Here is a 16,737-nt window from a genome sequence, read left to right on the forward strand (position 1 = left end):
CAATCCCTTCTAGACAACTTCCTGGACAAAATGTTTCACTGTAATAGTGAAGGTGTAAACTTGGCAGTAGAAAACCTAAACAGTATATTTGACCTCTCAGCTTCCCTATCAAATCTAAACATTTCAAGCAGACAACCTAAGAAAATGAACAACAATGACAAATGGTTTGATGAAGAATGCAGAAACCTAAGAAATAAAATGAGAAACCTGTCCAACCAAAAACATAGAGACCCAGAAAACCTGAGTCTACGCCTTCACTATGGTGAATCACTAAAACAATACAGAAATACAGTACGGAAAAAGAAGGAACAGCACGTCAGAAATCAGCTCAATGTAATTGAAGAATCCATAGACTCCAACCACTTCTGGGAAAATTGGAAAACACTAAACAAACAACAACACAAAGAATTATCTATCCAAAACGGAGATGTATGGGTAAACCACTTCTCCAAACTTTTTGGCTCTATAACAAAGAACAAACAGCAAAAAACATATACATGATAAAATACACATTTTAGAATCAATTATTAAAGACTACCAGAACCCACTGGATTCTCCAATTACCTTGAATGAGCTACAGGACAAAATACAAACCCTCCAACCCAAAATGGCCTGTGGTGCTGATCGTATCCTAAATGAAATGATAACATATACAGACCACAAACTCCAATTGCCTTAAATACTAAAACTGTTTAACATCATCCTCAGCTCTGTCATCTTCCCCAATATTTGGAACCAAGGACTGATCACCCCAATCCACAAAAGTGGAGACAAATTTGACCCCAATAACTACCGTGGGATATGCGTCAACAGTAACCTTGGGAAAATCCTCTGCATTATCATTAACAGCAGACTTGTACATTTCCTCAGTGAAAACAATGTACTGAGCAAATGTCAAATTTGATTTTTACCAAATTACTGTATGACAGACCACGTGTTCACTATGCGCACCCTAATTGACAAACAAACAATCCCACACAAAGGCAAAGTCTTCTCATGCTTTGTTGATTTCAAAAAAAAGCTTTTGACTCAATTTGTCTTGAGGGTCTGCTATACAAATTGATGGAAAGTGGTGTTGGGGGAAAAACATACGACATTATAAAATCCATGTACACAAACAACAAGTGTGCGTTTAAAATTGGCCCTGACAGTAAATCTCAGTAAGACCAAAATAATGGTGTTCCAAAAAAGGTTCAGTTGCCAGGACCACAAATACAAATTCCATTTAGACACCGTTGTCCTAGAGCACACAAAAAAACTATACATACCTTGGCCTAAACATCAGCACCACAGGTAGCTTCCACAAAGCTGTGAACGAGAGACAAGGCAAAAAGTACCTTCGATGCCATCAAAAGGAACATAAAATTCGACATAAATACATGAATCATTTATAGAACCCTTTACGGTTGTGAGGTCTGGGGTCCGCTCACAAACCAAGAATTCACAAAATGGGACAAACACCATATTGAGACTCTGCATGCAGAATTCTGCAAATATATCCTCTGTGTACAACGTAAAACACTAAATAATGCATGAAGAGCAGAATTAGGCCGATACCCGCTAATTATCAAAATCCAGAAAAGTGCCGTTAAATTCTACAACCACCTAAAAATAAATGATTCCCAAACCTTCCATAACAAAGCCATCAGAGAGATGAACCTGGAGAAGAGTCCCCTAAGCAAGCTGGTCCTGGAGCTCTGTTCACAAACACAAACAGACCCCACAGAGCCCCAGAACAGCAACACAATTAGACCCAACTAAATCATGAGAAAACAATAAGATAATTACTTGACACATTGGAAAGAATTAACAAAAAAAATATGAGCAAACTAGATTTCTACTTGGCACTAAACAGAGAGTACACAGCAGCAGAATAGTTTTATTTAACTAGGCAAGTCAGTTAAGATCAAATTCTTATTTTCAATGACGGCCTAGGAACAGTGGGTTAACTGCCTTGTTCAGGGGCAGAACAACAGATTTTTACCTTGTCAGCTCGGGGATTCGATCTTGCATCCTTTTGGTTACTAGTCCAACGCTCTAACCACTAGGCTACCTGCCGCCTCAGAATACCTTACCACTGTGACTGACCCAAACTTAAGGAAAGCTTTGACTATGTACAGACTCAGTGAGCATAGCCTTGCTATTGAGAAATGGCTCTTGCGTTATGGTCAGACTCGTGCTCTCAAGAAGTAAGACGGGCTATGTGGCACACTGGCCCGGCACTGATTGAGGTGGAAACCTGTAGCTGCTCACTCCTAACGCTATTGTTTATGCTGCCAATTGTATTTGGACCTATGTTTATTTGAGAGACACATATTTCCGCTCAGATTACACTAGATCCACAAAGACATTGTGAAAACATATCCAATTTATAAACTCCCATATCTAACTGGTGAAATTACCCACAGTGGCCATCACAGCAGCAGAGATTTGTGATCTGTGCGCACGCAAGAAAAAGCGGAACCAAGTGAAGAGACCAACCTGACCCATTTAAAACATTGTAGTTAGATGGACAAACGCACACCTATGTTATTGTTATTTATTCTTTCCATTTTTGTACTTTACCAACTAGTTTGTGCACGGCATGGTTTACTTCTTCTTTGGGTTTGTATCAGATTGTACACATGGGATGTCATATCTATATGACATCTTGAAAATGTCTTTATTCGTTTGGAACTTCTGTGAGTGGTAATATTTGACTATACGTTTTATTTGGTTTTTTTCACTTTTGTTTAATTATCTACATCACTTGCTTTGGCAATGTTTAACCATACGTGTTCCCATGACAATAATAAGCCCCTTTAAAATTGTAATGAAATTGAGAGAGAAACATGGAGAGAGAGGAGAGAGAGAGAAGACCACAACCATTCTTCCTCTGTAGACGACTTTAAATATGATAGGGGCGACAAACCCTCTAAATGATTTTATAATCTCTTCTCTATGATCCAGCCTTCACGAGTTCCTTTAGTAATTAAGAGAGTGGTTCACTCACACAGGCATGTGAACTCAGGAAACTCTTCAAACCAACGCTTTGTACTACGACATTTCCTTCTTTAATTTCAGAATAGTGTCTTATAGATGGTGTCAAAATGATAGGAACGTACCAAAGAAACGATCAGCGTCACGTACCGCACGTCTCTGTCAGGTTCAATTTCAAGCGGAGGCAGAGGCTAACGGCAGTATAATAAGGTCACAGTAACACTACTTCTCAAGTGAATTCGACATTCCTGGAGTTTCACTCCTTCACTACGAACCGTAATCGAGGGTTTAAAAATAAAAATAGCTAAATAGCAAATAGCGTTGATGACATGGGTTCTTCGGTTTCGGTTGTAGATATGATTAGAAATAAAATATTTAGACTTAGTTAGGCTTGATGTATGGTAGTTCGTCGAATTGCATATGAGCTGCGACAATAAGATAGTTTATGTTTTTCCGGTCCAAAATTGAATAAGGGCGCAGTTGGTTGCTGTTGGTGTTGGTGTGGGTGTTGTGGTGTAGTGGTGCGTGTGTTGTGTTGTGTGTTGTGGTGTGTGTGTGTGTGTGTGCATGCGTGCGTGCGTGCGTGCGTGCGTGCGTGCGTGCGTGCGTTTGAGAGCGTGTGTGCGATGATCGTATTAATGAGTTATCAGTTCCAGTGAACAGATCAATTAAACACTCAGATGGAGAAGGGGACAGACCCATGTGCTAGATGGACAGTGATAATCTCTAGGTTCACCATCACCTACTGATAAGGGAGACCCATATGCTAGATGGACAGTGATAATCTCTAGGTTCACCATCACCTACTGATAAGGGAGACCCATATGCTAGATGGACAGTTATAATCTCTAGGTTCACCATCACCTACTGATAAGGGTCTCTGCATATAAATACTTAGGGATATGGTTGGATGATAAACTGTATTTTAAAATGCATATTGATGAACTTTTTAAATGGCTAAAAATCAAGCTAGGCTTCCTCTATAGAAACAGGACATGTTTGTCCCCTACAAATAGAAGACACATTATGCAAGCTACTTTTATGTCTGTTATAGATGATGGGGATATTATTTACATGCTACGGCATCAACACTTAAATCGCTGGATGCTACTTATCATTAAACAATGGTTTATTACGGATGCTACAGAACTCACCGCTGTGTTTTATATCATAATGTGGGTTGGACTTCGCTGTCCGACGAGAACAACATGCTCTCGTGTTTGTCTATAAAGCACTTCTGAATAAACGTCCTTCTTATTTATCATCACTTATCAATATTATAATTATAATTCCTAAAACCAGGTCTCAACATGGATTACACTTGAGGCCCATGTGATTTCCACAGAGTTGGGAATGGCTGCCTTTTCCTGTTACGCTCCCTGCCTATGGAATAGCCTGCAGACTAAACTTAAACTTGAGACTCTTTGAGACTTATTGTTGTATTGCTTGTAACTGTTTTGGGGTAATGCAAGTTCTTGTGCTGTTAGGGGAATAACCCGTGTGTAAATGTAATCTGTTGCTATATTTTTTTGTGTTATCTGTGATTGTTTTGTTTTGTTTTTTAATCATTGCACCTAAAGTGTAAGTGTAAAGATGTATACGCAGGGCCCAGCTGTAAAAGTGTAAAGATGTATACGCAGGGCCCAGCTGTAAAAGAGACCTTGGTCTCAGTCTGTGTTCCTTGTTGAAATAAAGGTTGAATAAGAATGTGTTAGATAGAAGGGTAAAATCCCTACGTTCACCATCACCTACTGCGCTATCAGTACTACATTACTCAGTACTGTTTTACTCAGTACTATATTACCCAGTACTATATTACTCAGTACTATATTACTCAGTACTGTATAACTCAGTACTATATTAGCTCAGTACTGTATTCACTCGTATGTCATAAACTCGTACTATATTACTCAGTCTATATTACTCAGTACTATATTACTCAGGTACTGTATAATCAGTACTGTATTACTCAGTACTGATACTTACTCAGTACTGTTTTACTCAGTTACTCATTTACAGTATCTATATTACTCAGTACTATATTACTCAGTACTATATTACTCAGTACTGTATAACTCAGTACTGTATTATCTCATACTATATTACTCAGTCTGTTTTAACTCAGTACTATATTACCCGGTATATATATCAGTACTGTTTTTACTCAGTACTGTATAACTCAGTACTATATTACTCAGTACTATATTAACCAGTACTAATTACCCAGTAACTGTATAACTCAGTACTATTATACTCAGTACTGTATCTAACTCAGTACTATATTACTCAGTACTTATAACTCAGTACTATATTCCCAGTACTATAATTACTCAGTACTGTCGATTACTTCAGTACATATTATTACTCATACTGTATAATCAGTACTATATTACCATACTGTTATTCCTCAGTATAATATTACCTGCAATACATATTAACTCCAGTACTTGTATTCTCAGTACATATTACTACTCAGTACTGTATAATTAGTACTAAATTACCCCAGTTACTATACTCAGTACTATATTATTCAATACTATTATTACTCAGTTACTAGTTAACTCCGTCTGACTAATTACCCAGTACTTATAGTTACTCAGTACTGTATCATCAGTACTATATTACCCAGTATATACTAACTCAAGTACTATATTGACTCAATACTATACTTACTCAGTGCTAATTTACTCAGTATATATTACCCAGTATTCAATTACTCAATACTTATATTACTACAGTACTGTATTAGCTCAGTATAATATTACCCAGTCATTAATTACTCAATACTATATTCTACTCAGTACTGTATTACTGCAGTACTATATTCCCAGTATTAAATTATCAATATATATTACTCAGTACTGTATTACTCATACTATTCACATCATTAATGTATTACTCAGTACTATATTACTCAGTACTGTATTTACTCAGTTTGTATTTTGACTCAGTAACTATATTACTCAAGTACTATATTCACTCCAGTACTGGTATTACACCATAACTTTAATTACCAGTAACTAAATTACCCAGTACTATATTACCCAGTTCTATATTACTCAGTAATATATTACCCAGTACTATTTAACTCAGTACTTATCACGCATTCTATATTAATCAGTCTATACTTACCAGCACACTATACTCACACTCGTAATGTATACTCAGTACTATATACTCAGTACTATAATTATCTTCAGTACTGTATTACTCAGTAATGTATTCTCAGTACTATATTATCTGTATATATTACTCAGTACTATATTACTCTAGTGATGTATTACCAAACTTTATGACCAGTAACTAAATTACAGTACTATATTACCGAGTCACTATATTACTCAGTGATGTATTACCCAGAACTTTATTACCCGCAGTACTCTTATATTACCGCCAGTACTGGATATTACTCAGTATATATTAATCCTTTTCCTCAGTACCTAAATTAACTCAGTACTAGTAATTACTCAGTACTATATTACTCAGAACTTATATTACTGCATGATATATTCCCAGAACCTTATTACCCGTACTATAATTACCAGTACTTGAATTACTCAGCTACTATTTACCAGTACTGAAAATTACCTCAGTACCTATATTACTCAGTACTTATATTATCATGTCGTATTACCCAGAACCTTATTACCCAGTACTTATAGTTATCAAGTATATATACACAGTACTTATTTACCCAGTCATATCACACAGTACTATTATTACCCAGTACTATATTATCAGTAAATCTATTACAGTACTATATAATCAGTTACTATAATTCTCAGTACTAAATTATTCAGTACTATATTAATCCAGTAACTATTTTACTTATGTGGTAATCTCTTGTTTTTACCTGCATTCTCTCCTCTCTCTCTCTGTGTGTGTGTGTGTGTGTGTTGTGTGTGTGTGTGTGTGTGGTGTGTTGGTGTGTGTGTGGGTGTGTGTGTGTGTGGTAGCTCGTTGCATATGAAAATACACGTGTATGTATGTGGAGGAATTGGGCTTTCAAGATGAAAGACTTTTAGGAGAGATTATGGTGGTGACAGCGGGTTTACAGTCACACACACAACCAACAAATACACACACACAACCGACACCACACACACCACACCAACACACACCACACACACAACACACACACACCAACACACCCACCAACAACTACACACACACACACACACACACACACACACACACACACACACACACACGACTGGTGCACAGCACACACCAAACCACACACAAACAGACACCACACCACACACAACACACACACACCACACACACCACACACCACACACACAACATGCCCCACACCACACACACAACACACACAACACCACACACACACACACACACCAATCACACACACACACACACACACAGCACACACTCACACGCATGATCTCTCTCTCTCGTTCCCACATTGAGGTACATACACATTGTATGTTTCTATGCAACACCAGCTACACACACACACACGCCACGCACACACACACACACACAACACACACACACACACACAACACACACACACACCACACACACACCACACCACACACACACACACACACACACACACACACACACACACACAACCACGCCGACGCATCTCTTCTCTCTCTGTCCCACATTGAGGTACCTGTGAAAGCGTGTGGGACCCATCTCTAGATCATAAAATGTTAATTATGTTTTCGAACAAATTACTGATAATTATTTAATAAAGTAAACCAATTATTAAATATGAATTAATGATTTAATATAAACAACTTTGTCTACAGGGACACAGTTTAATTATCCATCCTTAAAATACCAGGAAGTAAAATCAGAACCACCCAGAAGAAGAAGAGCTGATAGTTTTACTGGATATGATACAAGAAAGACAAACTACAAGGTTAGGGCTTTCCGCTTGGTACTACGGTCCAGAAGTGGGCCAGGTGTTCCGGGTCAAGAATAGGGCTTCCGCTTGGTACTACTGGTCCAGAAGTGGGCCAGGTGTTCCGGGTCTAAGGTTAGACCGCTTTTCTCTTGGTACTACGGTTCCAGAAGTGGGCCAGGTGTTCCGGGTGAAGAATAGGGCTTTCCTCTTGGTACTACGGTCCCAGAAGTGGGCCAGGTGTTCGGGTCAAGAATAGGGCTTTCCGCTTGGTACTCCGGTCCAGAAGTGGGCCAGGTGTTCCGGGTCAAGAATAAGGGCTTTCAGCCTTGGTACTACGGTCCCAAAGTGGGCAGGTGTTCCGGGTCAAGAATAGGGCTTTCCGCTTGGTACTACGGTCCAGAAGTGGGCCAGGTGTTCCGGTCAAAGTAGGGCTTTACAGCTTGTACTACGGTCTAGAAGTGGGCAGGTGTTCCGGGTCAAGTTACGCTTTCCGCTGGCATGCTGATGCAGGAATGTCCACCAGAAGATGTTGCAGATAATTTAATATTATTTTCTTACCATAAGCCATCTCCAACGTCGTCTTTAGAGAATTTGGCAGTACGTCCAACCGCCTCAACAACATCAGACCAGGTGTTTTGTTGTTGTTGTATGGCGTCATGTGGGCGAGAAGGTTTGTTGATGTCAACGTTGTGAACAGAGCGCCCCATGGTGGCGGTGGGGTTTGGCTTTGGACAGGCATATTGCTACGGACAGTCGACACAATTACATTTTATCGATGGCAATTTGAATAGACAGAATACCGTGAAGAGATCCTGAGGCCATTGTCTTGCCATTCATCCGCCCCCGTCACCTCATGTTTCAGCATGAATAATACACAACTCCATGTCGCAAGGATCTGGACACAATTCATGGAAGCTGAAAATGTCCCGTTCTTTCCATGTCCTGCATAGTCACCAGACATGTCCCCATTGAGCAAGTTTGGGATGCTCTGGATTGCCATGTACGACAGACACTAATACGAAGTATAAGTGTGTGTGCACAAGCCTGTGTGTGTGGTGCGTGCCAACGCTTCCCTAAGGATTACTCAAAGTGTCTTGTGTGTGTGTGTGTGTGTGTTGTGTGTGTGTGTGTGTGTGTGTGTGTGTGTGTTGTGTGTGTGTGTGTGTGTGTGTGTGCGTGCGTGCGTGCGTGCGTGCTGTGCGGCGTGCGTGCGTGCGTGTGCGTGTGTGGCGTGCCAACGCTTCCCTAAGGATTACTCAAAGTGTCTTGTGTGTGTGTGTGCTTGCGTCTGTGTGTTGTGTGTGTGTGTGCGTGCCAACGCTTCCCTAAGGATTATCAAATGTGTCTTGTTGTGTGTGCTTGCTTGTGTTGGTGTGTGTGTGTGTGTGTGTGTGTGTGTGTGTGTGTGTGTGTGTGTGTGTGTGTGTGTTGTGTGTGTGTGTGTGTGGTGTGTGTGTGTTGTGTTGTTGGTGTGTGTGTGTGTGTGTGCGTTAGTGTGTTGTGTGTGTGTGTGTGTGTGTGTGCGTGCCAACGCTTCCCTAAGGATTACTCACCGTGTCTTTGTACCGTAGACTGAAGGGGAGGGAACTATTAGCTAAAAATTCATACTCCCTTCAGCCTGGAGGAATGATTTCTCTCTCTTTCTTCCCACTGCTGCCTTTTATACCTGATCACTGCTGTAACTCTTCCCCTGACGCATCCTAAAATGTGACAGATCATCAATAACCCGGAGCAGACTAAGTGGAGGACCCACACATTACCTTTTAAATCCTAGAGAGGAGGGTGGAAAGAGAGATGGGTAGAGGCAGAAGGAGGGAGAGAGAGAGAAGACTAAGTGGAGGAGAATACATTACATTTTAATTGCTGGAGATGGTGGAGAGAAGGAGAGAGAAGGAGAGAGAAGGGTGGGAGAGAGGGAGGGAGAGAAGGGTGGAGTGAAGGAGAGAAGGGGCGAGAAGGAGAGAGAAGGAGAGAGAAGGGTGGGGAGGTGAGGGAAGAGAAGGTGGAGAAAAGGAGAAAAGGAGAGAAAGGTGGAGTGAAGGAGAGAAGGGGTGAGAAGGGTGGAGAGGTGAGGGAAGAGAGGTGGAGAGACCCGGAGAAAAGGGCGGAGATGTGAAAGGGGGAGAGAAGGAGAGAAGGAGAGAAGGGTGGAGAGAAGGAGGAGAGAAAGGTGAGAGGATAGAAGGAGAGAAGGGTGGAGAGAAGGAGAGAAGGGGGAGAGAGGGTGGAGAGGTGAGGGGAAGAGAAGGTGGAGAGCGGAGAAAAGGGCGGAGATGTGAAAGGGGGAGAGAAGGAGAAAATGGCGGAGATGTGAAAGGGGGAGAGAAGGGGAGAGAAGGGTGGAGAGGTGAGGGGAAGAGACGGTGGAGCGAAGGAGAAAAGGGCGGAGATGTGAAAGGGGGAGAGAAGGAGAGAAGGAGAGAAGGGTGGAGAGAGAGAGAGAGAAAAGGTGGAGAGAAGGATAGAAGGAGAGAAGGGTGGAGAGAAGGAGAGAAGGGGAGAGAAGGGTGGAGAGGTGAGGGGAAGAGAAGGTGGAGAGACGGAAAAAGGGCGGAGATGTGAAAGGGGGAGAGAAGGAGAAATATGGCGGAGATATGAAAGGGGGAGAGAAGGAGAGGAAAGGTGGAGAGAAGGAGAGAGAAAGGTGGAGCGAAGGAGAGAAGCGTGGAGTGAAGGGAGAGAAAGGTGAGAGAAGGAAAGAAGGAGAGAAGGGTGGAGAGAAAGGAGAGAGAAAGGTGGAGAGAAGGAGAGAAGGTGGAGAGAAGGAGAGAGAAAGGTGGAGAGGAGAGAAGGGGAGAGAAGGGTGGAGAGGTGAGGGGAAGAGAAGGTGGAGAGAAGGAGAAAAGGGTGGAGATGTGAAAGGGGGAGAGAAGGGGAGAGAGGGTGGAGAGAAGGGGGAGAAAAGTTAGAGAGGAGGGTGGCAAGAGAGAGACTAAGTGGAGGAGATACGCAATTAACTTTAATTTCTGGAGAAGAGGGAGGAGAGAACTGTGGATGGGTGGAGAGAGAGAGGGAGGGAGAGAGAAGGAGAGTGGGGAGGAATGTAAGGGAGCGAGGGAGTGAGTAGAATAAATGTAGAAAAAGTGAGGCGAGAAGAGAGCAAAGGGAGAGAGATGTACCCTTGTAGGCCCTTGTTCAATATTTAACTACCCTCCTAAAGGAAGCAGCGACCAAAACCAGAGACTTTACCGTTTATAACAGTCACCTCTCTTCAGATACCCTGAGACATACCCTATCAGACTACACCTCTCTTCAGAGACCCTGGGACATACCTATACAGACTACACCTCTCTTCAGATACCCTGAGACATACCCTGTACAGACTACATCTCTCTTCGATACCCTGAGACATACCCTGTACAGACTACATCTCTCTTCAGATACCCTGAGACATCCCTGTACAGACTACACCTCTCTTCAGAGACCCTGAGACATACCCTATACAGACTACACTCTCTTCAGATACCCTGAGACATACCCTGTACAGACTACATCTCTCTTCAGATACCTGAGACATACCCTGTACAGACTACACCTCTCTTCAGAGACCCTGAGACATACCCTATACAGACTACACCTCTTCTTCAGATACCCTGAGACATACCCTATACAGACTACATCTCTCTTCAGATACCCTGAGACATACCCTATACAGACTACACCTCTCTTCAGATACCCTGAGACATACCCTATACAGACTACATCTCTCTTCAGATACCCTGAGACATACCCTGTACAGACTACATCCTCTCTTCAGAGACCCTGAGACATACCCTATACAGACTACATCTCTCTTCAGATACCCTGAGACATACCCTGTACAGACTACATCTCTCTTCAGATACCCTGAGACATACCCTATACAGACTACATCTCTCTTCAGATACCCTGAGACATACCCTGTACAGACTACATCTCTCTTCAGAGACCCTGAGACATACCCTATACAGACTACATCTCTCTTCAGATACCCTGAGACATACCCTGTACAGACTCCATCTCTCTTCAGAGACCCTGAGACATACCCTGTACAGACTACATCTCTCTTCTCCCTCCGTCCTTCCATTAAAAGCTTTAAGATCATTCAGATTAATGCATGTAGATGAGCGTATCTCAGAGGAATATAAGGAATTCATGAGTCTCCAATTTCAGTGATTTTTGCAGTTCGTTCCAGTCATTGGCAGCAGAGAACTGGAAGGAAAGGCGGCCAAAGGTGGAATTGGCTTTGGGGGTGACCAGTGAAATGTACCTGCTGGAGCGCGTGCTACGGGTGGGTGCTGCTCTGGTGACCTGTGAGCTGAGATAAGGTGGGGCTTTACATAGCAAAGTCTTATAGATTACCTGGAGCCAGTGGGTTTTGGCGACAAATATGAAGCGAGGGCCAGCCAACAAGAGCATACAGGTCGCAGTGGTGGGTAGTATATGGGGCTTTGGTGACTAAACGGATGGCACTGTGATAGACTGCATCCAATTTGCTGAGTAGAGTGTTGGAGGCTATTTTGTAAATGACATTGCCGAAGTCGAGGATCGGTAGGATAGTCAGTTTTATGAGGGTATGTTTAGCAGCATGAGTGAAGGATGCTTTGTTGCGATTTAATTTTGGATTGGAGATGCTTAATGTTATTCTGGAAGGAGAGTTTACAGTCTAACCAGACACCTAGGTATTTATACTTGTCCACCTTTTCTAAGTCAGAACCGTCCAGAGTAGTGATGTTGGACGGGCGGGCAGGTGTGGGCAGCGATTGGTTGAAGAGCATGCATTTAGTTTTACTTGAATTTAAGAGCAGTTGGAGGCCACGGAAGGAGAGTTGTATGGCATTGAAGCTCGTCTGGAGGTTTTTTAACACAGTGTCCAAAGAAGGGCCAGAAGTATACAGAATGGTGTCGTCTGCATAGAGGTGGATCAGAGAATCACCAGCAGCAAGAGCGACATCATTGATGTATACAGAGAAGAGAGTCGGCCCGAGGATTGAACCCTGTGGCACCCTCATAGAGACTGCCAGAGGTCCGGACAACAGGCCCTCCGATTTGACACACTGAACTCTGTCTGAGAAGTAGTTGGTGAACCAGGCGAGGCAGTCATTTGAGAAACCAAGGCTGTTGAGTCTGCCGATAAGAATGTGGTGATTGACAGAGTCGAAAGTCTTGGCCAGGTCGATGAATACAGCTGCACAGTATTGTCTCTTATCGATGGCGGTTATGATATCATTTAGGACCTTGAGCGTGGCTGAGGTGCACCCATGACTAGCTCGGAAACCAGATTGCATAGCGGAGAAGGTACGGTGGGATTCGAAATGGTCAGTGATCTGTTTGTTAACTTGGCTTTCGAAGACCTTAGAAGGGCAAGGTAGGATAGATCTAGGTCTGTAGCAGTTTGTGTCTAGAGTGTCTCCCCCTTTGAAGAGGGGGATGACCGCGGCAGCTTTCCAATCTTTGGGGATCTCAGACGATACGAAAGAGAGGTTGAACAGGCTAGGAATAGAGGTTGCAACAATTTTGGCAGATCATTTTAGAAAGAAAGGGTCCAGATTGTCTAGCTGATTTGTAGGGGTCCAGATTTTGCAGCTCTTTCAGAACATCAGGTATCTGAATTTGGGTGAAGGAGAAATGGGGGAGGATTGGGCAAGTTGCTGTGGTGGGTGCAGTGCTGTTGACCGGGGTAGGGGTAGCCAGGTGGAAAGCATGGCCAGCCGTAGAATAATGCTCATTGAAATTCTCCATTATTGCGGATTTATTGATGGTGACAGTGTTTCCTAGCCTCAGTGCAGTGGGCAGCTGGGAGGAGGTGTTCTTATTCTCCATGGACTTTACAGTGTCCCAGAACGTTTTGGAGTTTGTGTTGCAGGATGCAAATAGTTACAGTAGAGGTAACCTCCTCCCTAGTTACAGTAGAGGTAATCTCCTCCCTAGTTACAGTAGAGGTAATCTCTTCCCTAGTTACAGTAGAGGTAATCTCCTCCCTAGTTACAGTAGAGGTAATCTCCTCCCTAGTTACAGTAGAGGTATCTCCTCCCTAGTTACAGTAGAGATAATCTCCTCCCTAGTTACAGTATAGGTAATCTCCTCCCTAGTTACAGTAGAGGTAATCTCCTCCCTAGTTACAGTAGAGGTATCTCCTCCCTAGTTACAGTAGAGGTATTCTCCTCCCTAGTTAAAAATAAATAAAAATAAAAAATAAACATATGAAACCTTAAAAAGATGGATGGCGCTAAGGTTTAAGAGGGTGTGAACGATGCTGAATGAGTGTAGACAAAGAAGAGCTCTCCAGTAGGTGTACCAAAACATTCAAGTTCCATTTTCTCAAAAGCGGGGTTAGAAGTTAATCAACTTTCAAAGCAGAAATACTTTCCCATTGTTCCTCAACTGTAGTGTATGATATACCATTTGCTAGCTCTGAGTCTCTACTTTTATCCCCCAAAAATATATATATTTTAAAAAATGTTGCTACAAAATACCAAATCGAGGAGGTCGGTCACATATGGCTAGCTAAGCTAGCAGCTTATACGAATGGGAGTTATCATTTAGCAGACATGTTTTCTAACCTCAAGAAGGAACCATTTCTAAATATTATTCAACAAAAACAGTCAAATATATCCAAATTGGATTTTAGTAACCACAATGTGGTTTTGAATAAATATCCACTTTGTAAGATCATATTTTCTGAATGTGCGCCAATGACGGCATCCTTGTTCTTTTCCCAAGGTCTGTGTTCCATTGATCTCTTGACAGCATCTCCAGCTTAATGAATGAGGGGGATGCAGAGAATACTATGTGTAGTGCAGATACACAGTGCCTTCATAAATTATTCACACCCCTTGACTTATTCCACATTTTGTTGTGCTTACAGCCTGAATAAAAAAAATGTATTCAATTGATTCTCTCTCCCCTTTTCGCAAATGTATTGAAAATGAAATACAGAAATATCTTATTGATTATTGGTATTCACACCAATACATGTTAGAATCACCTTTGGCAACGATTACAGCTGTGAGTCTTTCTGGGTAAGTCTCTCTAAGAGCTACGCACACCTAGATTGTACAATACTTGCACATTATTATTTTTTAAATTGTTTAATTCAAAACCGTCTCCCAGTGTCACGGCTTTCGTTGGTGGAAGGAGAGGAGGACCAAAATGCAGCGTGGTACGTATCCATAATAACTTTTAATCGAGAATGAATAGAAAATACAAAAGAACAAGAGAATAAATGAAAACCGAAACAGACCCGTATGGTGCAAACACTAACACAGGAAACAACCACCCACAAAACACAATAGAAAACAGGCTACCTAAATATGGCTCCCAATCAGAGACAACGACTGACAACTGCCTCTGATTGAGAACCATACTAGGCCAAACACATAGAAATATAAATACAGAACAAAACATAGAAAAACAACATAGAATACCCACGCCAACTCACGCCCTGACCAAACTAAAATAAAGACATAAAAAAGGAACTAAGGCCAGAACGTGACACCCAGTGTCTGTTGGACAGCAGATTGAAGCAGGTTTCCTCTAGGATTTTGCCTGTGCTCATCTCTATTCCGTTTCTTTTTATCCTAAAAAACTCCCTTGCCAAAGACAAGCATACCCATAACATGATGCAGCCACCACATACCCATAACATGATGCAGCCACCACCATGCTTGAACATATGGAGAGTGATACTCAGTGACGTGTTGTATTGGATTTGCACCAAACATAAAGCTTTGTATTCAGGACATAACATTTATTTCTTTACCCGTTTTTTTGCAGTTTTACTTTAGTGCCTTTTTGCAAACAGGATGCATGTTTTGGAAGATTTGTATTCCGTACAGGCTTCCTTCTTTTCACTCTGTCATTTAGGTTAGTAGTGTGGAGTAACTACAATGTTGTTGATCTGTTTTCTCCTATCACAGCCATTAAACTCTGTAACTGTTTTAAAGTCACCATTGGCCTCATGATGAAATCCCTGAGCGGTTTCCTTCCTCTCCGGCAACTGAGTTTGGAAGGACAGTTGTATCTTTGCAGTAACTGGGTGTATTGATACCACCATCCAAAGGGTAATTAATAATTCAACCATCAAAGAGATATTCAATGTCTGCTTTTGGATGAGTATATAAAATATTTTTTCAAATGTTCAACACTTTTTTGGTTACTACATGATACCATATGTGTTATTTCATACAATGAAGAAAATAGTTGAAAAAAAGAAAAATCCTTGAATGAGTAGTTACGTCCAAACTTTTGACTGGTTCTGTGTATATAAAAACATAATTCCACTTTGACATTATGGGATATTATTATTATTATTATTATTATTATTGTGTGTAGGCCAGTGACACAAAATCTCTATTTAATCCATTTTAAAATCAGGTTGTAACAATAAAATGTGGAAAAAGTCAAGGTGTGTGAATACTTTCTGAAGGCCCTGTAAATCATCTGTCTCAGGGATGAGGACAAGGCCTTTGTGTACAGATTGGACCCGAGCAACAGACACCTCAGGGATGAGGACAAGGCCTTTGTGTACAGATTGGACCCGAGCAACAGACACCTCAGGGATGAGGACAAGGCCTTTGTGTACAGGTTGGACTGAGCAACAGACACCTCAGGGATGAGGACAAGGCCTTTGTGTACAGATTGGACTGTCTTTCGCATCTGCGCTTCCATCGTACACAAGAGCGCTTGTTCCTCCCCATGCTGAGTGGGTCTTGCTCGCCGTATGTGGTCCAAACTCTGGGTACACAACAAGGCTTGTCCTCATCCCTGAGGTCTGTCGCTCGGTCCAAATCTGTACACAAAGGCCTTGTCCTCATCCCTGAGGTCGTCGCTCGGGTCCAATCTGTACACAAAGGCCTTGTCCTCATCCTCTGAGTGTCTGTCGCTCGCGTCCAATCTGT

At 42.0% G+C, this 16,737-nt stretch overlaps 1 protein-coding gene across 1 annotated transcript in view; it reads left to right on the top strand.

Moving 5' to 3' along the window:
* The window catches only part of LOC139025234 (adhesion G protein-coupled receptor B2), a 50,064-nt gene extending 33,631 nt beyond the window's left edge, over positions 1-16,433 (top strand). The window contains exon 5 of the mRNA XM_070440310.1: positions 16,289-16,433. Coding sequence (XP_070296411.1) covers positions 16,289-16,433 — 145 coding nt within the window. The remainder of the gene's footprint in view (positions 1-16,288) is intronic.
* The last annotated feature ends 304 nt before the right edge of the window (positions 16,434-16,737 follow it).

This window comes from Salvelinus sp. IW2-2015, unplaced genomic scaffold (genome assembly GCF_002910315.2).
Source record: "Salvelinus sp. IW2-2015 unplaced genomic scaffold, ASM291031v2 Un_scaffold2405, whole genome shotgun sequence".
Classification (NCBI taxonomy): domain Eukaryota; kingdom Metazoa; phylum Chordata; class Actinopteri; order Salmoniformes; family Salmonidae; genus Salvelinus; species Salvelinus sp. IW2-2015.